Source organism: Mesoplodon densirostris, chromosome 12, assembly GCF_025265405.1.
Source record: "Mesoplodon densirostris isolate mMesDen1 chromosome 12, mMesDen1 primary haplotype, whole genome shotgun sequence".
Classification (NCBI taxonomy): Eukaryota; Metazoa; Chordata; class Mammalia; order Artiodactyla; family Ziphiidae; genus Mesoplodon; species Mesoplodon densirostris.
In genome coordinates this window covers 20710465-20738391 of record NC_082672.1, presented here as the reverse complement: position 1 = coordinate 20738391, position 27927 = coordinate 20710465, and the positions used below count along the sequence as shown (strand labels likewise).

The window sequence follows — 27927 nt, the reverse complement described above, 5'->3', positions numbered from 1 at the left end:
CTAGCTTTTAATTAGGATCATTTGTTTTCAAAGGATACATGGAGACTTCGGGATGTCTAGGCAGTGCTGGGAGGTTGGAGTGTACCCCCAGGTTTAGGAGGGATACTGAATAATCAAGTTCCAGTCTCAAGCCCTGATTCAAGCAATGTTCCTTTTGTCAGTTTCTTAGATAGAACTTCTGGATAAAATTTTGTTTGAAGAGAGTTAGTGTCTCATGATCTAGAAAAGTTGCATTCAGTTTTATGGATAATTGAGAATTTTGGCCGGGTGTAGAGGAAAGTGTCGCATCTAGGTTGTATCTTTTTTCAGTGAATCTGTGAGGTTGAGATACTTTGTGTACACCTGGATTTGGATTTTTACCTTTAAAATTGAGCAAAGATTCAGAACATTCTCATCTTATCACAACTCTGCCGTCAGTATACAATGTAGTCTTTGGTATTTAACTTTACCATTCTGATCAAGTTTCTTCTCCAGGAAAAACAAAAATATGATTGTATCTCCCTTCGGTATGTTATGGAACATTATTGTTTAAATTATTCCATAATTTTGAGGTATTTTAGAGCGTTCTGTTTCTTTTTTCAATCAGATTATTTAAAGATGTGTTTACTATCTATAACAAATATCCTGTGATATTTGTGAAAAGGCCCCTGCAGGCACTTGAATACACAGTATCTTTTCTAGAATAAACAGTCATTTCTGTTAGTTTTGATTTTGTCACGGTGGACCTCAGGGCAACCAAACATGGGAGTGGAAGACAATTGAGAATGTCCCCCACCCCTACGCCCCACTGCTTTTCTCTTAAATTGCTCTAAAGTGTTTGTTCTATGACTTTTGTCTCCCTCTGCCCTCTTTGCAGTCCTATCACACTCATCAGTATGTGGCCAGAGCACTATGAGTGAGTATTCACAGCTCCATATGCACGAGACTGATGTTCTGATCAGCTTTATTAGCATGGGGTGGTTACTAAACTCTTGTTCTAAAATAATAGTTCTGCCTCCTGGGTAACAATCCTAGTGGTGTGTTTGCATGTCAAATTCATTATTTAACTAAGCTAACATTCCTAAAGTAACATCTATCAACATTTGTGTGTAAAACTGTTTGTTTGCTTTCTCTCTTACAGCCCTTCACAGTCTCCTCAGCTGTTTCATGATGATACCCATTCAAGAATAGAACAGTATGCTACACGGTAAGAAACTTTGATAGGAGCACTTCACTGCACTGCCACCCAGAATGTCTCTCTTTCTGTATTAATCTTATATTATTAACATGCCTTGATTTAAGGGAGGTAGTTTTGCAGAAGTCGTGATTCCATTGTATTTGAAAGCTGGGCTTTCATCTCTCCATGTTGTAATTTGCACTTTACCAAACACCTGCTATACATTCTATGGACTAAATCTCCATGGGAGGTGATTACTGAGCTCATGAGAATCCAAACACTGTACAAGCAGGGTTTAGATAATGTAACCCAGTTTTCAGTGAATGAAAGTAGGGATTGAAAGTGTTCTCAGGAGAGGGTGCACATATGAATTAAAATATGTAATTAAATGTATGCTAAAGCTTTATTATAGGGGTTTATTTTAGAGTCCCCAAACAATATAGAGTAGAGGCTGGTCTTGATGGTATGTACAAACTTTCAGGAAAAAAATATACACTAAGCATTGGCAGTGCTAGTTACTACCTATGCCTTAAAAGGTTAGTTCAAGCACCATAACATAGTAACATTTGAACTGAGTCTAGGCCAAGTAGAAATTTTGGGAGAAAGTCAGGCTTGGACCATTGGAAAAACATACTCAGAAGCATTGAGCTAGGAAAGAACATGGTTTATTTAAAGGATTGCAGGTAGAGAAAGGGGAAAGGATGAGAAGGAATGAAGGAAAAGAAGCTGAAGTCCAATAATGGGGGGCCCACTTGCTAAGGAGTAGGATTCTGTCCTTTGGTAAAGGGGAGTCATGGAGAGTCTTTAAACACGAGAGGAACATAATCAGATTTGTGTGAGAATGAAGACTGACTTAAGGGTCTGGGAGGTCAATTCTGAGACTAGGTCTATTAGGAGACTAAGTAACATGATATAAATAAAATAAAGGTCTCCAGGCCTTAAGGCAGTGGTGATAGAAATATAGCTCAACATTAGAGGTTGTTTTAATTTCAAAGTCTTGCTGGGGGGTTTGGGCCATTCTGTATTTTGTGAGAATTAGGACAGTTTAAGGAACACTTGAGGATGTACCAGTCGACATCCTATGCCCTATATGACCACATTCTCTAACCTCCTTATTTTCATTTTTCAGACTGGCCCAGATGGAAAGGACTAATGGGTCTTTCCTCACTGATAGCAGCTCTACCACAGGAAGTGTGTAAGTAAATCATGAAATTAGTGCTGCCTGGGAAAGCTAGTTCTTGTATTATGGCTGTCGGATATAATCTTCATTGATTGCAGCCCTGAATTTTGATCCCAATCAAAATTGATAAGTGTGGTTATAAAAATGTCTACATAGATTTTATGCTTTCAAGCCATGATAGTATAAATTGGATATGTTTATTTAGTTAGTTTCATATAAGTTACTGAAAAAAATCCTACATTTGGCCACTCATCTGCCTCAGGAAAATCAGATTGTTTTATTTATAAATACAGATATAGATATTCATTCCATTTGTCTGATATTTCTTGTTAATTTAACAAATGTAATTCTACAGAATATGTGCTATTCTGTAAAATTCTCTTCCTTCTGTGTGCTCACATTTTCTCCATAATCTCTGCCATTTAATAATTATAACCCACACAGGCTTGGACATCTCTTCCCCACCCTTCATTGAAAAGTGTTAACTCTTCTGCCAATATCTGATTTTATTAGCAACTAGGAAAAGCCTCCTTAACTTAAGAATACTTTTTAAAAACCTTTCTAGACAGATATTTTATCTCTGATTATCCCACTGTTGTGTGCCATCTTGCTTTTAGAACTTTTCCCACCCTCCACCACCTTGGAATTAACATTTTAAATTCTGAATGATGTCTAAAAGATTTCAATAGTGTCAAGTTTACTTGACTCACACAGATTCATTGTGGTCTGGATCTGGTGGGAAGCTGTAAGGTAGCCAGGAACGTTGTAGAACATGGTTCTTAGGTGTTTTATACTAAAAAAGATCATGGAGAGAGCCAAGTTGAAATACCTTAGGGCACTCTAACATGGAATGTCTTCTGGTCAATATATATATATATATATATTTTGGCAATACGCGGGCTTCTCACTGTTGTGGCCTCTCCCGTTGCAGAGCACAGGCTCTGGATGCTCAGGCTCAGCGGCCATGGCTCACGGGCCCAGCCGCTCCGCGGCATGTGGGATCTTCCTGGACCGGGGCACGAACCCGTGTCCCCTGCATCGGCAGGCGGACTCTCAACCACTGCACCACCAGGGAGGCCCTGGTCAATATTTTTTAAAAAATTGTTTTACTATCATTAAGCTTATAAATAAAAGCTCTCAGGAGATTGTTCAATTTTAAATTTCAAAGATTAACAAGTTAATACTATATAATAATACAGTAGTGATTTACCTTATTATTAATGTACTGTGAGTTTGGAACAATTCCCAAAGCAAGATAATAGCATATTCATAATGCTTGTTTCATATTTAACCTCCTAGTATGCATTTCTTATAAAGTAGTTAAGTATCTTGAATATCCTAAATCCACATGACTTCCACCACATTTGACAAATAGCTAAAGAATTAAACAAAATTTAAAAATAATCATTAAAACCAAAATAATTAAAACCAAACTTAAATTCTTTAAAATGTGTTTTTTGCATCTTGTGAACAGAGTAAAGGCAATGTTCAAATTTAGTTTCTCCTATTTTCAAATTAGAATAAGCACTATTTATTTTTAAATTTAGCACCAATGCCTGAGAAAAGACAATAATCAGATGACTAACAGCTGAATACATTTTAATATACTATCAGCAGATATCTTAACTCATTCTTCCATCCAGCAAATATTTATTGTAACCCTACCTTGCAGTAGCATGCTGGAGGCAATTGTGAGAGCTGGTTGTTAAATTTTCAAGAAGTTTGTAAGCTTCTTGTTAAACAGAGCCATTATTCAAGTTCATTTGTATACACTTGCAGTTCAATAGATTAGGTTAAAATAAAAACAAAAGTAATACTCAAAACTCATCACATCCTAATTATTTTACTTCACTTTACTATTATCTATGCTCTTGGGGTGTCAGGTGGTGTGCTGCAACTGTGTATCTTTTCTCAGCTCTACATTCTGTGAAGTCATTAGCTTAAATTGGCCGTGAGGAAGGTATTTAAACCATAGAATTAAAAATGCTATAAATCGGGGCCTTTTTATGTACTTATCTTGTAGAGAACCTGCTGGTGAACACTTAGCAGCACACCACTGCCATGCATCCAATACTGTATACATAAAGGTCGACCTGTCTTCAGGAATCTTACAGGCTAGAGGGGAGATGGATACGTGTTCCCACAGGGTAGGAACATGGTGAGGGCATTTGAAGTAGACAAAATAATGGGCCCCCAAAGAAGTCAACATCCTAATCCCTGAAACCTATGAATGTGTCACTTTATATGGCAAAAGGGACTTTGCACAAGTGATTAAATTAAGGATCTTGAGATGGGAAGATTATCCTGGATTATCTAGGTGGGTCCAGTGTAGTTGCAAGGGTCTTTGAAAGAGGGAGGAGAGTCAGTTACGGAAGGGGAGGTAACGGTAGAAGCAGAGGTAAGATACAGAGATTTTACAGGTGCTACGCTGCTGGCTTTGAAAATGGAGGAATGTGGTGGCCTCGAGGTGCTGGAAAAGGCAAGGAACCAAATTCTCTCTTCTATGGGAGATTAAATTAATAGTGTAAGAATGTATAAATCACTAAAGAGAAATTGTTTTCCAGTTACTGGTACATTAATATTTTCTTAATGAATATGTTAATAAATCTTACTTTGATAAAGCCAATCTGGAATTTCTTTGCTCTTTCACGGTTTGAACTACTGAGTATTCTGGGGTTCTTTTCCTGGGAACATGCAGGGGTTCCATCAAGTGAGAACGCTGACAAGGACTCAACCCTCGAAACCCTACTCTGGACCTAAAATCCAGTGGTTTGACATAGAATGGTCATTTTTTTCTCCCTTAAATGTATAATATTTACCTTTAAAATATTTTCATTTTAATCAGTACTATTGACTTGACAAGATGAATAAGTATTACAATAATAAATTTGTAATTCAACATCTGCTGGGCCCAATCTCCCAAATTTGGTTTTGGGTGATCTCAGCCATAGGCAATAGAAGAAAGCCCTATGCCTTTGAGATGGGAATTTTGAGACTTGAACTTGTAATTCTCTCTAAGTTACCCAAGGCCCTTTAGCCATTTGTATCTGCAGTTTGAGCCTTTCTCTGTCCTTCAAACTGGTCTATGAAACCAGCTCCCTGGCTCCTATCAATGTTCATCTTCTGTGAAGCTGGTTAATTAGTCATGGTACCTCCATGCATCATGGGCTGCTACCTCCCCAGCCTAGACCTGAATCAATCTCGTGGCTTTTTACTCCCACATAAACTCAATTCTCAATATTCCCTTTTCTCCTGAAAGTCTGACTGTGGACAATTTAAAGGCATTAATTTTAAGGATACTAAATTTCTTTCAAGGAGGAATTGAGCAACCGTGTCTCAAAAAGAGACAGGACTCAGCATAGTCCTGGGGAATCTGAGTAGCTGGAACTCAAGGACATCTCCTTAGGCCATTGCCATCAGGATGTCTCACTCCATCTGCCATCTGCCCTTGAGCGACACTGTTGTATGTGGAAGTATCAAATTGGGGGGCTGGCCTGATTGGCACAGGCATTGCTGTTTGCAACTCTGAAGCCTGGAACAGAAAAAAAATCTTTAAAGGAAGGAAACTGCGGACAAAGCCCTTTGCTGTACATTTACTTGACCTGGTTGGTCATATGAATGGCTAGGTTAGGACTCTAGACCTTGTCCGTTAACTTTGGACATTGGATATTATGAGAATTGGAGGCTAAACATTTTTCTTTCTTTACAAACAAATGATTTCCTGTTTTGTTTTGATTTCTGGCTGATTTCTTGAGATGCTTTATCCTGAATAGATAACATTTTCACTGGGATATATATGACCATTTTTCTTTTGTTATTATTTCTTTTTTCCATACTCAGTCTTTTTAGTTTCTATACTCCTCTTTTTCGCCTGAGAAATATTTACAAATGTTCTCCTCTACTCTTACTTTTTTATTACTTTATTTTTTCATTTTATTATTTAGTTTATATGCACTGTATTTTTATGCTTTGTCCATTTGTCCTGTCCATTTATTAGACCTGTACTTTTTAATCCTCTCTTATTATGGCCTCTCTCTTCACTTAAATTGAGTGAAGTGCCTCCAGGCATCCCTGACTTAGAGTCTTGTCATCCTTAGCAGGTAATTGGTATCCCTGTGGTGTTGATACATTAGCCTCACAGCCTTTTCTGCTCCTTCATGATACAGTTATGTTTAGGGTATAATAATAAATTACCCATTTACTCCCTCTCAGGAAAATACCCTCCCCCACCTCCAAACACACACACACATACCTCCTTGCCAGGTTTCTGTTTGATTTTGCTACATGGGCATCCTAGGAGCTTTGGGTTCTGCTTTCTTTCTTTCTTTTTTAATTTGTTTTTTTGACCACACTGCATAGCTTGTGGGATCTTAGTTCCCTGACCAGGGATCAAACCCATGCCCCCTGCAGTGCAAGTGCAGAGGCTTAACCACTGTACCACCAGGGAAGTCCCTGGATTCTGCTTTCAAACACTGCTGCTCTGCATTGGTGCAGAACCCATTCTCTCCTCTTATCCTCACCCTTCTAAATTTAGAAGCAAGCATGAGATTCTTCTGAGAGGCTCCCTTATTTATTTCACAGTGATATGGTGTTTTCGCAGGACAGGTAATCAAAAGGTGATGCCATAGCTTATTTTAGTCCTTCCCATCTATGTTTCTTATTTCCAGTTTCTAACTGTGTTGACAGAGTCCCACTCCTTTTTTATTCATTTGATAGTAGAAAGGTGGTGAGATTAGGGAGGTTTACTGATAAAGGAAGCAAAGTAAATCAGCAAGTGGCTCATTTGAACCTGTGCTTTGGCTGTTTTGCAGGCCTAACAGTCATTATTTTCAGTTCCTTCTTTATATCGCTCTGATCTCAGTGCTCAGGAGATACCTTTTCTAAGAACTCACTACCTCTCAGATGCAATTTCATGTCCCCTCTTTATCAGAGTAAAGTGTGATAACACAGGGTTGGATTTTCAAATTTGATTCACAGAATCAAAGATCTCACCTAGTATCAAGCATTACTCATAAGCAAAAGGTCCAGGACTGCCCGTGCCACTCACCAGGTTACTTCTGGCTGCGTTAGGATGTGCTCTGACCGCAGGGTAACAGATGAGGTCTTTAAGGGATATTTGCAGTCACATCACTTACACAGTAGGGAGCTGGTTCAGTCATGGAATAGCTCCATTTTATACTCTGATAGCTACATAACTTACAAGATATTTTTCTGAAGCCCTATCCTATAAATCGATAGATTCCAGGATTTGTTTACCAAAAGCCATCAAAACAGATCAGGTACAGTCTGCCAAAGGTATTCTATAGCAGGACTCTCCTGCTAGTATTAGCCAGGAAGTCTGTCATTTGCACATTTACAAGGAGATCTGACTGGATCTCTGGTAAAAGAAGGGAAGGGATTCCAGTTTTGCTGATAAGCGTTTCCTTCACATAAACATATCAACTTTGTCTACTTTGTTATACTTCTGTTTCTGTCAATCATTAGATTTGACCACATTATTAATATGTCTAGTTCATTAGACAAGTAGTTAGAAAAGTGGGAGAACCCAAGTCAGTTAACTGGAGTTCCTTGTTTAATGCAGAATGATTGATCCTAGAAGTGACATGCTGATAATATCAAGTAAGATATCTGTAGCTATTTTATAAATATCTACAATTATAATTTATGCTAAGTTATTTAAATGAAAGAATATAAGGATTTGCTTCTCCCATGCTTTGGGTTACAAAGCATTATAAAATTGCTTTTAACCACATGCTAAAGACAGTGAAATCAACTAGTTGATTGGAACTGCTGTAGCAAAAGACTACAAACTAGGTGGCTTATAAATGACTAACACTTTTTTCTCATAGTTCTGGAGACGGGGAAGTCCAAGATCAAGGAGCCAGCGGATTTAGTACCTGATGAGGACCCCTTCCTGGTTCATAGCTGTCATTTTGTGGTTCCCTCACATGGCAGAAGCAGGAAGGGAGCTCTCTGGGGTCTCTTTCATAAGGGCACTAATCCTAATCTTAGAGGCTCCACCCTCATGACCTAATCACCTCCCAAAGACCCTACCTCCACACACCTTTACACCGGGGATTAGGTTTCAACATAATTTCGGGGAGGGGAAACAGTCTATAGCAGTTTATTTATTTATTTATTTATTTATTTAATTTTGTGGTATGCGGGCCTCTCACTGTTGTGGCCTCTCCCATTGTGGAGCACAGGCTCTGGACGCACAGGCTCAGCGGCCATGGCTCACGGGCCCAGCCTCTCCACGGCATGTGGGATCTTCCCGGACCGGGACACAAACCCATGTCCCCTGCATCGGCAGGCGGACTCTCAACCACTGCGCCACCAGGGAAGCCCTATAGCAGTTTATTTTTAATTAGCAGTCTTTTAACCTACTCTTTTGGCATTCAGTTATTGATTTTACCTATACAGTCTTTCATATTAACTATTTAAGTGTTGTACTTTTTATCCTCTGCTGAGTAAAATATCTCTTCTAAGGTTTGTGAGATATACATGTTAGACCAAGGCAAAGCATGAAATGTTGGTATGTGTGTATAGTATACATACACTATTAGGTAAAATATCTTCCCAGAGTTTTAAAGTGAGGTCATTGGGACACTGAGCTCTAAGGCAGTCATGGCTCAGTAGCCATCCTGACCATCATTGTTTCTACTTCCTTTACCTCCAGACATCCATGTCCCGATGTGAGCCTTTTTGTGTGTCTCCTTTGTCTCCATAGGGAGGACGAGCATGCCCTCATCCAGCAGTACTGCCAGACGCTCGGAGGGGAGTCCCCTGTGAGCCAGCCCCAGAGTCCCGCTCAGATCCTGAAGTCGGTAGAGAGGGAAGAACGCGGAGAACTGGAGCGGATCATTGCTGACCTTGAGGAAGAACAAAGGTGTGCTAGACCTGGGAGGAGAAGATGTGTCACCCTGGGGAAACTTCTGATGGGGAATTCTTTCATATCCACTTCAACATGAGCCTTACCCATTCTATTTTCAGGACTATTGTCCAGGAAGTACAGTGGAGGCAAAGTTTTAAGAGGACATTCACGCTGGGCAGCTGGCTGCAGATTACAGCTGCATTTCAGGGTTCAGGGATGGTGTCTGTTAGAGCACTTGTTTATTTAAAAGCACACTTTTATTCATGCTTGCTTATATCATTGTTGTACGTGTTTTTACCTATGAGGAAGTTAGTAGCATGGGCTACATTTGGAGCTCATGGACAATTTTAGTGAGAAGGTGAGGTATACAATACTAATTCCAGTTTTCCCTTCTCTACACTAGAAATCTGCAAGTGGAATACGAGCAGCTGAAAGACCAACACTTGAGAAGGGGCCTCCCTGTTGGCTCCCCTCCAGACTCTGTTGTATCTCCTCATCACACATCGGAGGATTCAGAACTTATAGCAGAAGCAAAACTCCTCAGGCAGCATAAAGGTCGGTTGGAGGCTAGGATGCAAATTTTGGAAGATCACAACAAGCAGCTGGAATCTCAGCTCCACCGACTTCGGCAGCTGCTAGAGCAGGTAGCGTATGCAGAACTTGATGTCACCTGTCCCCACCCCATCTGCCCCAGTCCCGTGTCCCATGGGACTCAGTCCCAGAGTTGGTAGAGAGGTTCACTTCCGGTTTCTCCTCTCCATAGTGGATTTAGACTGTGTTAGAAATCCCTCTTCAAACATAAGCATTAAATGCTCACTGGCACCAAAAAATGTGTTTTCCCAGCTTAAGATGGAATTGCGCATTCTTCTTTAACACTGAAATCTATCTCAGCTCTGAATAGTTTAAGGCAAAAGATCCTATAACATATATCTACGTAAATTACATTTGGGAAACATCTGTGGGCATTAAGGGAAAGGAAGTGACGTGAACTCTTCATGGTAAAACCTCCTTCCAATGAGCTATTTTCAAGAAATTAAGTAACAGATGTTTATTAATTTGCAGTTATTATTTCCTAACATAGCTATTATTTCCTACCATAGCATGTTTTATGGCAGTTGTTTGCAGACTTTCTTGACAATAAAAAATACAATTTGCATTATGATGAATGCATACATGTATGATGAATACAAAATGCTAATTGCTGTTATTAAAAAATGCTGCCTCTTACTTTCTATTTTTTTCCTTCCTTCTTTCCTTCTTCCCTTCCTTCCTTCCTCCCTCCCTCCCTACCTCTTATTTTTCTTCTGTATTTCTTTCTTAGTGCTGGTTTTATAACTCATCAATGGATAATAGCCTGCAATTTTGAAAAACACTGTTCTTTGGGATATAAAAGAAGCATCAGATACAGCTTCTGCCTTTTTACCTTCGATCTTGTTAGAGACCATAGCAAAATAGTATGATATATAAGGTAGTATCACCTATAAAGACACAACACACTATAGAGAATCAAGTACCTGATTACATCTAGCAGTTAAAGAATAGGTGTCATGTCACAGAACTGGTAGTGAAGATGTCTTTGCAGCAGGTGTCTATTGTATGGAATCCCAGCAAATGGACCTGGAACTTTTCTCTCTTGAAGAATCCCTGACATGAGAATTCATGTCATCTTTTGCCTTTTTCTCTGGCCTATGCAGTATGGGGCCCCTACACAGTGAATAGGAATGACTTTCTCCAGGAATGATTTATTGAGTCAAAGGCAGAAACAACTCTCTCTCCAGTGATTTTCTCAAATTTTAGAAAACCATCTTTTTGCCGTTGCTATCAGTATCTTTTAACATGTCAGAATCATTCAAAACAGTGTAATTTTTGCATTACCTGCACAGTGGGCCACAGAATACCCCTTATACTTTCTTAATGTCTGTCACTGTTTCAGCCTTTTTGTGAGACTGCTTGGGGGAAGGTTTACTTTGGAACTGTGCATCATTAGACCTTCCCCAAGACCTGGCTGGTTTTCTCTAAGTACTTTGAATGTTTGAAGCTTATCTTGGTGCCACTCGTATACATTGGAAAAGCTACATTGTTAGTAATGTGAATTTGATGTTTCTGAATGGTACCTGGTTAAGGGATGACTCTTCTCTGGAACTCTCTTATTTAGAATATGAAGTGTGAGTATTAAGGATTTACTGCATAGGTAGAATTGTTGTAGAAGGAAGCTGTGCTTGAAAGCTTTGTTTGCTGTAGTCTGTTGATGCTCTTAAGAGAGCCGAAGGCTCTTCTGCTCACCCTCACCTCCCCCTACTAGCTTCCTCCTGTTAGACAGAGCTGCCTAATGGCTCGTGAGCCTTCAGAATTGCACAGTAATGCTTTTCGAGAAATCGGATATCTAAATGGCTCTGTGTATTCCAGACTGTGGAACTCTTATCCCTTCTTAATGACTTAGCATGAATGCCAGAAGTTGATGGAAAATTCAACTCTGATAGTAAAAACTAGCAAAACTACCAGACTTCAGCTAATATAGATGTAATGGAAAAATCAGCATCAAAAACCTTGTAACTGGGACTTCCCTGGTGGCTCAGTGGTTGAGAATCTGCCTGCCAATTCAGGGGACGTGGGTTCGAGCCCTGATCTAGGAAGATCCCACATGCCACAGAGCAGCTAAGCCTGTGTGCCACAACTACTGAGCCTGTGCTCTAGAGCCTGCAAGCCACAACTACTGAGCCCGTGTGCCACAAGTACTGAAGCCCACATGCCTAGAGCCTGAGCTCTGAAACAAGAGAAGCCACTGCAATGAGAAGCCCACGCACTGCAATGAAGAGTAGCCCCCACTCACCACAACTAGAGAAAGCCCGTGTGCACCAATGAAGACCCAACGATGAAGACCCAATGCAGCCATAAATAAATAATTTATTAAAAATATATTTAAAAGAAAAAACCATTGTAACTTCTGCATTCCCTTTACAGTGGATCACACTTTTCTAATTTGACCATGTACTTGTCCATTTCAAACTTTCTGCCTTTGTGAAGTATTTATTAGGTGTCAGATTCTGTTCTAATTGCTTTAGAAATGCTAATTGATCACCTCCTTCACAAAACCCTCTGACACAGGCACTCTTACCACTAGTTTATAAATAAAAAATTCAGTTTTATAAATAAAAAGCAGATGATCATAAAATTTCCTCAGAGGGACTTCCCTGGTGGTCCAGTGGTTAAGACTCCATGCTTCCACTGCCTGGGGTGTGGGTTCTATCCCTAGTTGGGGAACAAATATCCCACATGCCACAGTGCAGTGCAGCCACAAAAAAAAAAAAGAGAAAAAAATTTCCTCCAAATTACTCAGCTCCGAGTGACTGAGTTTGTATCCGAACAGCTAAATCCAGAATCGTGCTCTTCACCACTCTCCAGTATTGCTGTTAAATATTGATTTGAATAAAAAAGGAGCTAATTTTGAAATTAGATAAATTTACTATATGAGAAAGTGTTAATTTTTTAAAAGATGAATGAAACATGTTTCCAAATTCACTTGGTTGACATAAAAATAATGGAACAATTGAGGAATGACACTGACATTGATAGGTAAAGCTTGCCATACAACCAAGTAAGTTCTTCAAGGTGCCCAAATCAAAAGGAAAGGACCACTTGGTCCTCAGGTGAATACTGGTGAGCCCACCAACTGATGCTAAAATGTATTTGAAAATGACTGAGGGTGAAGAATGTTATGTGATTTAATTATCTGTAGTTGGGGAGGGGAAGTTAGAAACGGAAATGTTTTCTTTAATCGTTATTTGAATCTTTCCTCTGTTCTAACCTCTGAATGTGATTCCAGCCTGAATCGGATTCCCAAATCAATGGCGTCTCCCCCTGGGCTTCACCTCAGCAATCCGCACTGAACTACTCGCTGGATCCGGACCCCGGCCCACAGTTCCATCAAGCAGGTCCGCGTCCCCAAGACTTGGCTACTCCCTCCCCGGTCTACTCTGGGCTTAGCCATTTGTTGGCTTTTCATTTTAAATAACATTCTTACACATGGGTGCCTTAGGGCATAAAGGAATTTGTATTCTCTGTGGTCTCAGCTGAGTACAAAGCCATTTTAACTATACCAAAAAAGCAAACATTTTAGAATAATAAACTATAATGCACTTGTTTATATAAGGTGTAGTAGTGGACTGAATTTTGATGAAAGATGAAAAAGAGCTCTTTCCTTTTGGGATGAGCACAATTTATTTTTTTCTTTGCCTTAGGAACAATTCTTTTTTTCAGTAAATTTCCTGTCTCTAAAATTTCATACTTGTACACATTCAGAATAAAATACTAAAGAATATTACACCAAACATAGTTTTCTTTGCCCAGGGCTGGAGACTCAGTGTTCTGCTTTCTCCATCCTAGCTCCTACAGACATTTCCGCCCCTCCCACCCCCATTTGAGGCTGAAGTCCCACCCAGCCTCTCATTGGTCACAATGGGGACCTGTCACTACTGTTAGGAAGGGCCCTGTCAACCAGGCATTCTGGAATGACATTTTGTTATTGATGAAATTAAGTTCTAAAATTCTACTGAGGACCACATACTTTAAGCAAATTAATTTGTTTATCTTTTGCTGCATTAATCTGTAGAAAACCTAAAATATTAATATTATTTTAATTTTTAAATAAGAGGACTATTTTGCTATCAATTATAGACTAAAAAACATCAAAGTAAAAAATATATTATAAAATACCTCTAGTGGGAGTTCCCTGGTGGTCCACTGGTTAGGACTCTGCACTTCCACTGCAGCGGGCATGGGTTCGATTCCTGGTCAGGAAACTAAGATCCCACATGCCCCACAGCATGGCCAAAAAAAAAAAAAACTACCTCTAATTTTGTGGCAGTATAAGCTAGCCTATGCTGACGTCTCCAAAAAGAAGGAAGGAAAAAGAAATTAATGGAATATCTTTCTCATATGAAAAAATACTTGTAATGAACAATAGTGGAATTCTGACTAATAAATTGCAATAATATGACTATTATTTTTCACTCGTGAATTTTCCCCTGACATGTGGATTCTTCCTTTAGAAACATCTAATAAATTTGAATTATGTAAAACTCTGTTACCACAAAAAAATACAAAAATGGTTTTGGAATTTTCCCCTAAAATTATCCTTTATAAGGAGAACTATTTTCACCTTGATGTTTAGAGGCCAGTACTAGTATTTTCTCCCTGAAGTTGCATTTTGGTGGAAGGCCAGACATTAATTTCAGAGTGTCTCTTGTTCTTTCTATCTGCTGTCACAGCGGCAGAGGACCTGCTGGCCCCCCCTCATGACACCAGCACAGACCTCACAGAGGTTATGGAGCAGATCAACAGTACATTTCCATCTTGCTGCCGTGAGTATGAAAGATCATAACATGACTGCTACGCTTTTTCCTTCCATTTCTTTTTCCTGAGTGGGGCCCTTTGTCTTCTTTGGTAAGATAACAAAAACCAATATTAGAAACAAGACTGCAAATTATTTGAAGATAAATCAAACATTCCTTATGTTGGCAAAGTAAATGAAGCCCAGCCTATATACCATCACATCACTGGGTGCAGGGCCAGTGAGAACCTGCTCTTTGGGATTCTTTGGTCTGCCTTCTGAGCGATAACATGAGGCAAATAAAACAAGCCTGTCTTTGAGGAGAAATTATCCTCTTCAATGCAGGCTATAGTAAGAAACATGTATTACTTCGAAAGAGAGCTTTTACTGACATACCAAACAAGGTCTGAAAATGGCTTTTTCTAATGTAATTCCCTCTCTTCAGACCTTGTCTTCTGATGTCATCAAATTCAGGTGTAGAAAGGGATTATTTTAAAATTTTCCTTTTTTTTCCCTCCTTTTTTTTGTTGTTTTGGTTTGGGTTTTTTTTTTTTTTTTTGGTTTTGGAGTTCTTTTCTCATGGAATAAAATAGCCACTGTATAAAGGCCAAACTATTTAAGGCATCACAGATTATGACCCTGTCAATCTTCCATATGAAAACTAAGATCCAGAAAACAACCAAATAAAAACAGTTCAAGTCCCAGAGGAAATTATATAATGATTGCTATTTATTGATTTTTTTCCCAAACATTTTGTTTTCAGTACCTTGCCACCTTGCAGTTTCTGCTGAGCTCTCAAAGAAAACATTTCTGCTGTTTCAAACAGTTTACTGTATATACATAGTATATAGTGCTACAATTATATTTTAAATAATCTTTTAAATAACTATGATTATTTATAAATACATTTATAATTTTTGGGGTGGTTAAATCTAGTCAGCTATTAGACTAAGATTTTAGTATATACATATACTGTTATATATCATATATCCTGTATATGTAGTATATATATATATATGTATATATATATATATAAAACAGCTTCTCATCACACCCTTTTCCATCTTCTTGGAAAATATTTTAAATGAGGGAAAAGACATTATCAGGAGTGTAGGTAAACATGATATGTTGACTTCGTTTAAAAAGTATGCTTCAATTTATACCACTCTACAGTTTACAAAATGCCAACCTTAGTGGGAAGTGGAAACAGCTATTTGAAATATAATCTTCTCTGAATTTTCAGAAGTAATTGCCTAAAGGACATATGGCAGTTTCCATAAGTCCATAAATATATTTATATTGGGGAGCATATAATTTCCCAGGTTATTATTTGTAATTTCATTTCTCAAAGTTTGCAGAATCATATGTACCATATATCAATCTTCGTGCTCACCCACCCAAAAAGCATGTGCATACACACACACACACACACACACACAGAGGTTTTTGGCCCTGTAGAGTATCACAGAAGCTTCAGAGGGTCAGGTGAAGCCCATATGCTATCAGATTGTTACTTATTTACTAGGCTCTATAACAGCCATGATAGATGAACAGATTAAATCTTTGTATTAATTATAATTCAAGGTTAAATTTAATAGAGATTTTGGTTCCGCATTATATTTTACTTAATGGCTACATGAAACCTCATCATAGTCTTTATAAGCCAGAGTTTCAAAATTAAATTACTTTTTAGTTTAGCTTAAATCCAAATACATTAATAATTAGTTAAGAACAAATTCTGTAAGTCAAACCTGTTTAGAAGTTTTTATTCAGCTATCATAATGGATATTTTCAAGTTAAAAGTCAATTGGCAGTGAGAGCTAGCATGGGAAATATATTTAAATATATGCTTTCTAGTGGATATAAAATGTATAATTTCCATATTAAAATTTTTATACAAGAATTCATGGTCCGTTTTAAAAGTTTAATTTTTTTAAAGCAGTTACTTTTAAATCTTTTTCACAGTATATTCTTATATGGAGATATTGTATAAAGCTAATCTATGTCATATTTTACAAGAGAATATAATTAAAAATAAATAATAACATAAGTATAGGGCAAAAATAAATCTTAAGGGAGGGGTGCATTCATTTCACTTTCTGGCTTCCCTTAAAGGCAAGTGTAAAATTCCCATTGGTTGGTATCTTATTAGCCATTAATAGCTATTATTGGTTCCTGAGAACAGTATATATCTTCAGTGGGATCCACATGACAGGTTAAACTCCCACTTTGCATTGGTGCCTTCTCACCTGTGCAATTCTCTATTGTGAGGGTGAGTTGCAGAAACCCAAGATTCCTTAACAGGATGTGACCCTGTGTTCTTACAGTCAAAGTTTACACATTCACAAATATTTGTAATATTTATAGTTTTCTGTGGATGAGTATTACTAGTCATATGTTATTTTGAAGAGCTCAAGTACATCCCATATAGGAAATGATGATAGTATTATTTTAGAAATCCTTTTAAATTTAGATCTTATTATTTTTTGTTTCTGAGGTTCTGCTATTAATTTGGGTTTAGATTGCTCTTCTTGGTATTTATATATTATACTTTGCTTTGATAATATAAAAATCTCCAAGATAGGGACAGCTTTCCAGAAAAATAAAGGTGTAACTGATTTATTTGTAAAATTGATATATATTTTTAAAGTTCTGCCTAAAGTTATTAAACCCTTTAAGAAAATGGATGCAGAATAGAAATAAGCACCTGCCATAGATTTGGTGCTCAATACATTTCTGAATTGAATGAATGAATGAATGATTACATATTCCCACTGGGAAGGAAAGTTTAGTTGTTTAAGTTTCCCCCAGATAGTACTTAGAAGATTCTGTAGGATTCCTTAGCTTTGTTGCCCCTTTTAAGTTGCTCAAGCTAGCAAATATTTTAATAAGCCTTCGCATTCCCGAAACTTACTGACCACCTTTGGAGGATTTTTTGAAAGCAAATCAGATTGGCATCCTCCTAATGGCAAACCAATCCCTTGAGCCCCCGTAACTAACAAGAACTTTAAAATTGCTTGTCACCAGCATACAATGAATTGAGATCGGCAGGTTAACCTTGACTTTTGATCCTTTGTGAATTAAAAATTAGCATGGTCACAAGTGAATTTCCACTCCTGGAAGTCTAGGAATTAAAAAGAAATTGTATTCTTAAATCCTAATTACATGAATTGCCTACTTAAACATGACTTTTTTTTTTCATACTGTGTCTGTATATTGTTGCACGTAACACTTTAGAATTCCTCTGTCTTGGATTAATATCCCACTTGGTCCTGATAGCATCCTTGAATTATGGCCTTTTAAAATTTTCTTTTCATTATTTACATTGAATTTCAGAGCAGAGAGGCAAGCATTTCCATCCCTTCCTGGCAAGAAGTTAATGAAGGGAATTTAAATGTGTTGCCTATAAACCAACATACTAAAATTTCCACTGACTGCTGTAACTAATTTTCTTAGTGTAAAATCTTTTGTTGGTTTTTTCATTTGTATCATCCAAATCTATATGATACTAGTAGTAAGCTGAATATTATTTTTTACTAATAGACCAATAAATGCTTTTTCAATTTTTTTATCTACAAGCATATTTTCACTGTGAATTGCCTATATTTATTTATTTATTTATTTATTTATAACATCTTTATTGGAGTATAATTGCTTTACCATGTTGTGTTAGTTTCTGCTGTATAACAAAGTGAATCAGCTATACGTATACATATATCCTCATATACCCTCCCTCTTGTGCCTCCCTCCCACCCTCCCTATCCAACCCCTCTAGGTGGTCACAGAGTACCGAGCTGATCTCCCTGTGCTATGTGGCTGCTTCCCACTAGCTATCTGTTTTACATTTGGTAGTGTATATATGTCCATGTCACTCTCTCACTTCATCCCAGCTTACCCTTCTCCCACCCTGTGTCCTCAAGTCCATTCTCTACGTCTGCGTCTTTATTCCTGTCTTGCGCCTAGGTTCTTCAGAACCATTTATTTATTTTTTTTAGATTCCACATATATGCATTAATATACAATATTTGTTTTTCTCTTTCTGACTTACTTCAATCTGTATGACAGACTCTAGGTCCATCCACCTCACCACAAATAACTCAATTTCGTTTCTTTTTATGGCTGAGTAATATTACATTATATATATGTGCCACGTCTTCTTTATCCATTCAACTGTCGATGGACACTTAGGTTACTTCCATGTCCTGGCTATTGTAAATAGTGCTTCAATGAACATGGTGGTACATGACTCTTTGAATTATCGTTTTCTCACAGTATATACCCAGTAGTGGGATTGCTGGGTCATGTGGTAGCTCTAGTTTTAGTTTTTTAAGGCACCTCCATACTGTTCTCCACAGTGGCTGTATCAATTTACATTCCCACCAACAGTGCAGGAGGGTTCCCTTTTCTCCACACCCTTTCCAGGATATGTTGTTTGTAGATTTTCTGATGATGCCCATTCTAACTGGTGTGAGGTGATACCTCATTGTAGTTTTGATTTGCATTTCTCTAACAATTGGTGATGTTGAGCAACTTTTCATGTGCCTCTTGGCCATCTGTATGTCTTCTTTGGAGAAATGTCTATTTAGGTCTTCTTCCCATTTTTGGATTGGGTTGTTTGTTTTTTTTGATATTGAGCTGCATGAGCTGTTTGTATGTTTTGAAGATGAATGCTTTGTCAGTTTACTCATTTGCAAATATTTTCTCCCATTCTGAGGGTTGTCTTTTTGTCTTGTTTATGGTTTCCTTTGCTGTGCAAAAGCTCTTAAACTTCATTAGGTCCCATTTGTTTATTTTTGGGTTTTTTTCCATTCCTCTGGGAGGTGGGTCAAAAAGGATCTTGCTGTGATTTATGCAACAGAGTGTTCTGTCTATGTTTTCCTCTAAGAGTTTTATAGTGTCTGGTCTTACATTTAGGTCTTTGATGCATTTTGAGTTTATTTTTGTGTATGGTGTTAAGAAATGTTCTAATTTCATTCTTTTACATGTAGCTGTCCAGTTTCCCAGCAAAATTTATTGAAGAGGCTGTATTTTCTCCATTGTATATTCTTGCCTCCTTTGTCAAAGATAGGTGACCATATGTGCATGGGTTTATCTCTGGGCTTTCTATCCTGTTCCATTGATCTATATTTCTGTTATTTTGCCAGTACCATATTTTCTTGATTACTGTAGCTTTGTATTATAGTCTGAAGTCCAGGAGCCTGATTCTTCCAACTCCGTTTTTCTTTCTCAAGACTGCTTTGGCTATTCAGGGTCTTTTGTGTTTCCATACAAATTGTAAAATTTTTCGTTCTAGTTCTGTAAAAAGTGCCTTTGGTAATTTGATAGGGATTGCATTGAATCTGTAGATTGCTTTGGGTAGTATAGTCATTTTCACAACGTTGATTCTTCCAATCCAAGGACGTGGTATATCTCTCCATCTGTTTGTGTCATCTTTAATTTCTTTCAACAGTGTCTCATAGTCTTCTGCATACAGGTCTTTTGTCTCCTTAGGAAGCTTTACGCCTAGGTATTTTATTCTTTTTCTTGCTATGGTAAGTGAGATTGCTTCCTTAAGTTCTCTTTCAGTTTCATTTATTTCAGATCTGATCTTTATGGTTCTGCTAACCTTGGGGGTTCCTTTGTTCTTCTTTCTCTAATTGCTTTAGGTGCAAGGTTAGGTTGTTTATTTGAGATGTTTCTTGTTTCTTGAGGTAGGATTGTATGGCAGTAAACTTCCCTCTTAGAACTGTTTTTGCTGTGTCCCATAGGTTTTGGGTCGTCGTGTTTTCACTGTCATTTGTTTCTAGGTATTTTTTGATTTCCTCTTTGATTTCTTCAGTGATCTCTTGGTCATTTAGTAGCATATTATTTAGCCTCCATGTGTTTGTATTTTTTACATTTTTTCCCCTGTAATTGACATCTAGTCTCATAGCGTTGTGGTTGGAAAAGGTACTTGATATGATTTCAATTTTCTTAAATTTACCGAGGCTTGATTTGAGACCCAAGATATGATCTATCCTGGAGAATGTTCCATGAGCACTTGAGAAGAAAGTGTATTCTGTTATTTTTGGATGGAATGTTCTATAAATATCAATTAAGTCTATCTGGTCTAATGTGTCTTTTAAAGCTTGTGTTTCCGTATTTATTTTCTTTTTGGATGACCTGTGCATTGGTGAAAGTGGGGTGTTAAAGCCCCCTACTAAGATTGTGTTACTGTTGATTTCCCCTTTTATGGCTGTTAGCATTTGTCTTATATATTAAGGTGCTCCTATGTTGGGTGCATAAATATTTACAATTGTTATATTTTCTTCTTGGATTGATCCCTTGATCATTATGTGGTGTCCTTCTTTGTCTCTTGTAATAGTCTTTATTTTAAAGTCTATTTTTTCTGATAGGAGTATTGCTACTCCAGCTTTCTTTTGATTTCCATTTGCATGGAATATCTTTTTCCATCCCCCTTTGTGTCTGTATATGTCCCTAGGTCTGATGTAGGTCTCTTGTAGACAGCATAGGTATGGGTCTTGTCTTTGTATCCCTTCAGCCAGTCTGTGTCTTTTGGTTGGAGCATTTAATCCATTTACATTTAAGGTAATTATCAATATGTATGTTCCCATTACCATTTTCTTAATTGTTTTGGGTTTGTTATTGTAGGTCTTTTCCTTCTCTTGTGTTTCCTGCCTAGAGAAGTTCCTTTAGCATTTGTTGTAAAGCTCGTTTGGTGATGCTGAATTCTCTTACCTTTTGCTTGTCTGTGAAGGTTTTAATTTCTCTGTCAAACCTAGATGAGATCCTTGCTGGGTAGAGTAATTTTGGTTGTAGGTTTTTCCTTTTCATCACTTTAAATATGTCCTGCCACTCCCTTCTGGCTTGCAGAGTTTCTGCTGAAAGATCAGCTATTAACCTTATGGGTATTCCTTTGTATGTTATTTGTTGTTTTCCCCTTGCTTCATTTAATATTTTTTCTTTGTATTTAATTTTTCATAGTTTGATTAATATGTGTCTTGGAGTGTTTCTACTTGGATTTATCCTGTATGGGACTCTCTGTGCTTCCTGGACTTGATTAACTATTTCCTTCACCATGTTAGGGAAGTTTTCAACTATAATCTCTTCACATATTTTCTCAGAATCTTCTTTTTCTCTTCTTCTTCTGGGACCCCTGTAATTCGAATGTTGATGCATTTAATACTGTCCCAGAGGTCTCTGAGACTGTCTTCAATTCTTTTCATTCTTTTTTCTATATTCTGCTCTGTGGTAGTCATTTCCACTATTTTATATTCCAGGTCACTTATCTGTTCTTCTGCCTCAGTTATTCTGCTATTGATTCCTTCTAGAGTGTTTTTAATTTCATTTATTGTGTTGTTCATCATTGTTTGCTCTTTAGTTCTTCTAGGTCCTTGTTAAACATTTCTTGTATTTTCTCCATTCTATTTCCAAGACTTTGAAACATATTTATTGTCAGTACTCTGGATTCTTTTTCAGGTAGACTGCCTATTTCCTCTTCATTTATTTGGGCTTTTACCTTGCTCCTTCATCTGCTGCATATTTCTCTGTCTTCTCATTTTGTTTAACTTACTGTGTTTGGGGTCTCCTTTTTGCAGCCTGCAGGTTCATATTTCCAGTTATTTTTGGTATCTGCCGCCAGTGGGTGCAGTTGTTTCAGTGGCTTGTGTAGGCCTCCTGGTGGCAGGGACTGGTGCCTGTATTCTGGTACGTGGGCCTGTATCTTGTCCTTCTGGTGGGCAGGGCCGTGTCTGATGGTGTGTTTTGGAGTGTCTGTGAACTTAGTGTGACTTTAGGCAGCCTCTCTGCTAATGGGTGGGGTTGTGTTCCTGTCTTGCTAGTTATTTGGCATGGGGCATGCTACACTGGAGCATGCTGGCCGTTGGGTGGAGCTGGATCTTAGTGTTGAGAGGAAGATCTCTGGGAGAGCTCTCACCAATTGATATTACGTGGGACTTGGAGGTTTCTGGTAGTCCAATGTCCTGGCCTCGGCCCTCCCATCTCAGAGACTCAGGCCTGACACCCAGCCGGAGCACCAAGACCCTGTCAGCCACACGGCTCAGAAGAAAAGGAAGAGAGAAAAGCAAAAACAAAAACAAAAAAACCGACAGACAGAACCCCAGGACAAATGGTAAAAGCAAACCTATACAGAGAAAATCTGTATAGACATACACACTAACAAAAAGAGAAAAAGGAAAAAAAAATATATATATATATAAAAGGAAGAGAGCAACCAAACCAATAATCAAATCCACCAATGATAAGAAGCAGTAAATACTAAACTAAAATAAACATCAAATCAGACACAGAAAACCAACCCCAAGTCTACAGTTGCTTCCAAAGTCCGCCGCCTCAATTTTGGGAACATTTGTTGTCTCTTCAGGTATTCCACATATGCAGGGTACATCCAGTTGACTGTGAGGATTTAATCCGCTGCTCCTGAGACTGCACAGAGAAATTTTCCTTTCTTTTCTTGTTCCCACAGCTCCTAGGGTTCAGCTTTGGTTTTGGCCCCACCTCTATGTGTAGACCGCCCTCAGGAGTCTGTTACCTGCCCAGACAGGAGGGGGTTAAAGCAGCAGCTGATTAGGGCTCTCTTCCATACTCAGGCTGGGGGGGAGGGAGGGATACGATAGTCATAATTGGAATGCAGGGCGAGCCTGCAGCAGCAGAGGCCAGTGTGACGTTGCAGCACCCTGAGGCGTTCTCCCGGGGAAGTTGTCCTTGGATCACGGGACCCTGGCAGTGGCGAGCTGCACAGGCTCCCGGGAGGGGAGGTGTGGATAGTGACCTGTGCTTGCACACAGGATTCTTGGTGGCAGCGGCAGCAGCATTAGCCGTTCATGCCTGTCTCTGGGTTCCGAGCTGATAGCCGTGGCTTGCACCCATCTCTGGAGCTCACTTAGGCGGTGCTCTGCCTTCGGTAGGCACACTGGAAAGGAATCCCCTCTCCTCGCACACCCCGAAACGAAGGTCTCTTGCCTCTTCGGCAGCTCCAGACTTTTCCCTAGACTCCCTCCCGGCTAGCTGTGGCGCCCTAGCCCCTTCAGGCTGTGTTCACGCAGCCAGCCCCAGTCCTCTCCGGGGGATCCAACCTCCAAAGCCTGAGCCTCAGCTCCCAGCCCCTGCCTGCCCGGGCGGTTGAGCAGACAAGCCTCTCGGGCTGGTGAGTGCTGGTTGGCACTGATCCTCTGTGCGGGAATCTCTCCTCTTTGCCCTCTGCACCCCTGTTCCTGCACTCTCCTCTGTGGCTCCGAAGCTTCCCCCCAGCCCACCCCGTTCTCTGCCAGTGAACGGGCTTCCTAGTGTGTGGAAACTTTTTCTCCTTCACAGCTCCCTCTCGGAGGTGCAGGTCCTGTCCCTATTCTTTTGTCTTTGTTTTTTCTCTTCTCTTTTGCTCTACCCAGGTACGTGGGGAGTTTCTTGCCTTTTGGGAAGTCTGAGGTCTTCTGCCAGCATTCAGTGGGTGTCCTCTAGGAGTTGTTCCACATGTAGATGTATTTTTGATGTATTTGTGTGTAGGAAGGTGATCTCCACGTCTTACTCCTCCGCCATCTTGAAGGTCTCCTTCTGCCTATATTTATTGAGCTTGACTGACGTTCATCAAAATCTCAAGACCTACTACAGTGCAATGTTTTCCTGATTTCTTTTAAAAATATACTTGTATGATTTGTTCAGTATGATTTACAAGACTATAGGGTTAAAATGTTGATTTGGAGCAAAATGGATTTGATTTCTGTTTGGATTTGGGTATTTGTTACTTAGAAGAGAAGCATAACTCTGCCTATGGCATACTTCATGCTAATGCTACTAAGCTTTCCCTCAGGATGGTGTAGTTCTCATATGTGTAAGGAGATCCACTCTTTTTCTCCTGATATAATTGACATACCTGGTAGGACTAGGCTTTTTTAACTTGATCATTCCCCCCAGTATTGCTGGGGCTCACACTTTCCCTCCAGGCATCATAAGAAAGTGGCCCTTCTTGCTTTCTTTCTCACAAAACACCCACTATGTGGTCACAGATGTCTTTTTTTTTTTCCCTCAGCAAAGAAAAATGAGAGATGAAAGGAGTAACATGCTGTTTGATTAGGGACAATTCTTATTTGACCCAGAAAAGATGTTACCATCACTGGGGGTGGAGCTCCGTCTGTCCCCAGGGTTGGGTATAAGTCCAATAATTTTGAGATGGCACAGTAAAAGGGAGAGATGAAAAAGCAGGGGTGTTAAAGAAGAGACTTGCTAGTGCCTGCCCTCCCAGGTCCCACCGGATCAGCTACACTGTCCCATGGCCTCTGTAACCAAGAAGGAATTGAACTGCTCAGATGCAAAGGCAAATTAGACACCATATTCTAAGTTCTCTCATGCTCTTAACTGAGCCCATGGAAGGTACAATTAGCCCAAGTTCCTAGAAGACTTCTGAGTGCTGAGGACTAGGCCAGACCTTTCCTTGATGCAGACACATCACCACCATCTTCCTAGCCTTTGGGGTAAGGGTGGCAGAAACTAAAGATTCAGGCTCCTTCATTTCCCCAATGACCTCTTGGTCAGAATCTGTACTATTCAGTAGAATGTACAGAATTTGCTCTGTTCTAATACATAAACTAAATATATGGTATGATTTCAGCAGGAAATTTTAAGATTTTTTTGCAAAACTAATTACTCACTGAATGCTTTAGTGTGTACTTATTTGAGAGAGCTGGCATATCTTTTGCATATTTGGGTGGAATTTTTGTATCTTACAGCACATGAGATATGAGAAGCTAACTAGGGAAACTAGCCCTTTTAAAGCATCTGGGCAAAAAAAAGAAAAGAAAAAAAAAATCCCCAAACCTGTTCTTCTTCTCTTATTAACATCCACTTAACAGCTGGGAATGGTACAGTCTGCGCTTTTGCATGCCTGAAAGGGGGAACCACAGTACCACCTTCAGTTGATTACTTTTGTTTTCTCTTTCAGCAAATCTCCCCAGCAGGCCACAGGTAAGAGTTAATGGGTTGATTGGTTTAGGTGTTATAGATTATAACCTAGAGTAAGTGATTAGCTACCACCGATTTTAGTGCTACTTTATTCCCCATGTAAATAAGTAAACTTGCTTGACATGTTAATTGATTGAGTACAACAGTTTGTCAGTCCAGGGAGGGGGACCCCTCCCAAACCAGTCCTTCCAAATGCCCAAAATGCCAAGTGCTTGACCTTTTGTATTCAAACAGCTTTTTAAAGGCCTCCTATGTACTATATAAGGTTACCCTGGATAGATTTGACTGCCACTGTTCTCCCAGGTGTCTACTTAAGGCAGCTATCACAGAACATGGACTTAAAAGCAATGACTGGAGTGGTGCACAAAGGTGGTTTTGTTCCTTTGAGGGGAAAAGGTTTTGATTTTTCATTTAAAATTCTGCTGAGAACTGTTGGCAGCTATAGGCATGTGTCTTTCAGTATGTTCTTTATCAGGTGCTCTTAGAAACAATGTGTCCCAAGACCACAGTAAATCTTTGGAGGACACTTTCTCTCATGAACTTGTTTATGAATCTTTTTGAAACAGTGAACCCTCTGATTGTGTTACCACTGCCTTAATGGCAAGAGGGGCTGAGAGCTTAAGGAGAAGCACAGGTGGTTCATCTTCAGTAACTGGAGGGACAGCAAAGGCATATGAAGCAGATTACTGGATGCGGTGTGAGTGCTCGTGAGAAGGAGGAACCTCACCCCAGAGAGTAAAAGCCCTCTGACTGCTTCTGTTGTCTTAGTGAGTCAGAAGCAGGGGCTTCGGCAGAGAGTGTGGACGGGGAGGAAGCATCGGAGGTGTGAGGAGAGACTGGAGGATGTGTAGTAGCTGCTTGGAGCTCAGGAGAGCACATGGATAGAGAAAGAGACTGACTACCAGGCAGCATTAATGGCCACCAATTTCTCCCTCATAAATTTAACCTGAGACTTCTCTGCAGGGCTATGCTTGGCCCTTCAGCAACCTTCAAGTTCATGAGCACAGTACCAGAGTAGGCCAAGTATTGCATTTAACCAAAGTTGAAGCTGTGGTTTGGCCAAGAGAGTACAGCAGTTCAAGGGAAGAGGCAAAGGGTTGATGATAATGATTGAACAAGCACCTGAGTTTGGTAGGAAAAGAAGTGAGGATGCATTAGGTGTGGGAGACCAAATATCAATGGGTTGTAGCACCAAAGGATGGGTGAAGTTGGGGTCCTAGTGGAAGTCAGCTGGAAAGGTACAGGTGGGTTGTCAGAAAGTGGGATGATTGAAATTGAAATGTTGGGGGGGATGCAGGTATTGGTGATGGTCTAGATTTGCAACTTTGAGTGGCTGAGAAGGGTGAGGATGGATTCTCAGAGGAGAGTAGCTCAAGGAACTAAGAGGCCAGAAGTTTGGAAGCATCGTCTATGTGAGCACTGAAATCATGAACATTTAAAAATAGTGAGTGACAGTGAGCCATTTTTTCTTCAAGAGGTAAGGGGACACTTCCGGGTAAGATGGCGGAAGAGTAAGACGCGGAGATCACCTTCCTCCCCACAGATACACCAGAAATACAGCTACACGTGGAACAACTCCTACAGAACACCTACTGAACGCTGGCAGAAGACCCCAGACCTCCCAAAAGGCAAGAAACTCCCCACATACCTGGGTAGGGCAAAGCACAGAGATTCCCGCACAGAGGAGCGGTGCCGAGCGGCACTCACCAGCCCGAGAGGCTTGTCTGCTCCCCCGCCGGGGCGGGCGGCGCTGGAGCTGAGGCTCGGGCTTCCGTCAGAGCGCAGGGAGAGGACTGGGGCTGGCGGCGAGAACTCAGTCTGAAGGGGCTAATGTGCCACAGCTAGCCGGGAGGGAGTCCGGGAAAACTCTGGAGCTGCCGAAGAGGCAGGAGACTTTTTCTTCCCTCTTGGTTTCCTGGTGCGCGAGGAGAGGGGATTAAGAGCGCCGCGTAAAGGAGCTCCAGAGACGGGCGCGAGTCGCGGCTGAAAGCGCGGAGCCCAGAGACGGGCGTGGGACGCTGGGGCTGTTGCTACCGCCGCCAAGAAGCCTGTGTGCGAGCGCAGGTCACTGTCCACACCGCCCTTCCGGGAGCCTGTGCAGCCTGCCACTGCCAGGGTCCCGGGATCCAGGGGCGGCTTCCCTGGGAGAACGCACGGCGCGCCTCGGGCTGGTGCAACGTCACGCCGACCTCTGCCGCTGCAGGCTCGCCCCGCACTCCGTGCCCCTCCCTCCCGCCCGGCCTGAGTGAGCCAGAGTCCCCGAAGAGGCTGCTCCTTTAACCCTGTCCTGTCTGAGCGAAGAACAGACGCCCTCCGGCGACCTACATGCAGAGGCGGGGCCAAATCCAAAGCTGAGACCCAGGAGCTGTGAGAACAAAGAAGAGAAAGGGAAACCTCTCCCAGCAGCCTCAGAAGCAGCGGATTAAAGCTCCACA

The 27927-nt window shown here is 40.1% G+C and overlaps 1 protein-coding gene across 5 annotated transcripts in view; it reads left to right on the top strand.

The window, feature by feature from the left end:
• The window catches only part of UTRN (utrophin), a 533820-nt gene that overhangs the window by 497238 nt on the left and 8655 nt on the right, over window positions 1-27927 (top strand). For all 5 annotated transcript variants that reach the window (XM_060114636.1, XM_060114635.1, XM_060114639.1 and 2 more), the window contains 8 exons: window positions 857-895; window positions 1121-1186; window positions 2286-2351; window positions 9067-9225; window positions 9614-9854; window positions 13034-13142; window positions 14478-14570; window positions 25473-25495. In XM_060114636.1, coding sequence (XP_059970619.1) covers window positions 857-895; window positions 1121-1186; window positions 2286-2351; window positions 9067-9225; window positions 9614-9854; window positions 13034-13142; window positions 14478-14570; window positions 25473-25495 — 796 coding nt within the window. The remainder of the gene's footprint in view (window positions 1-856; window positions 896-1120; window positions 1187-2285; window positions 2352-9066; window positions 9226-9613; window positions 9855-13033; window positions 13143-14477; window positions 14571-25472; window positions 25496-27927) is intronic.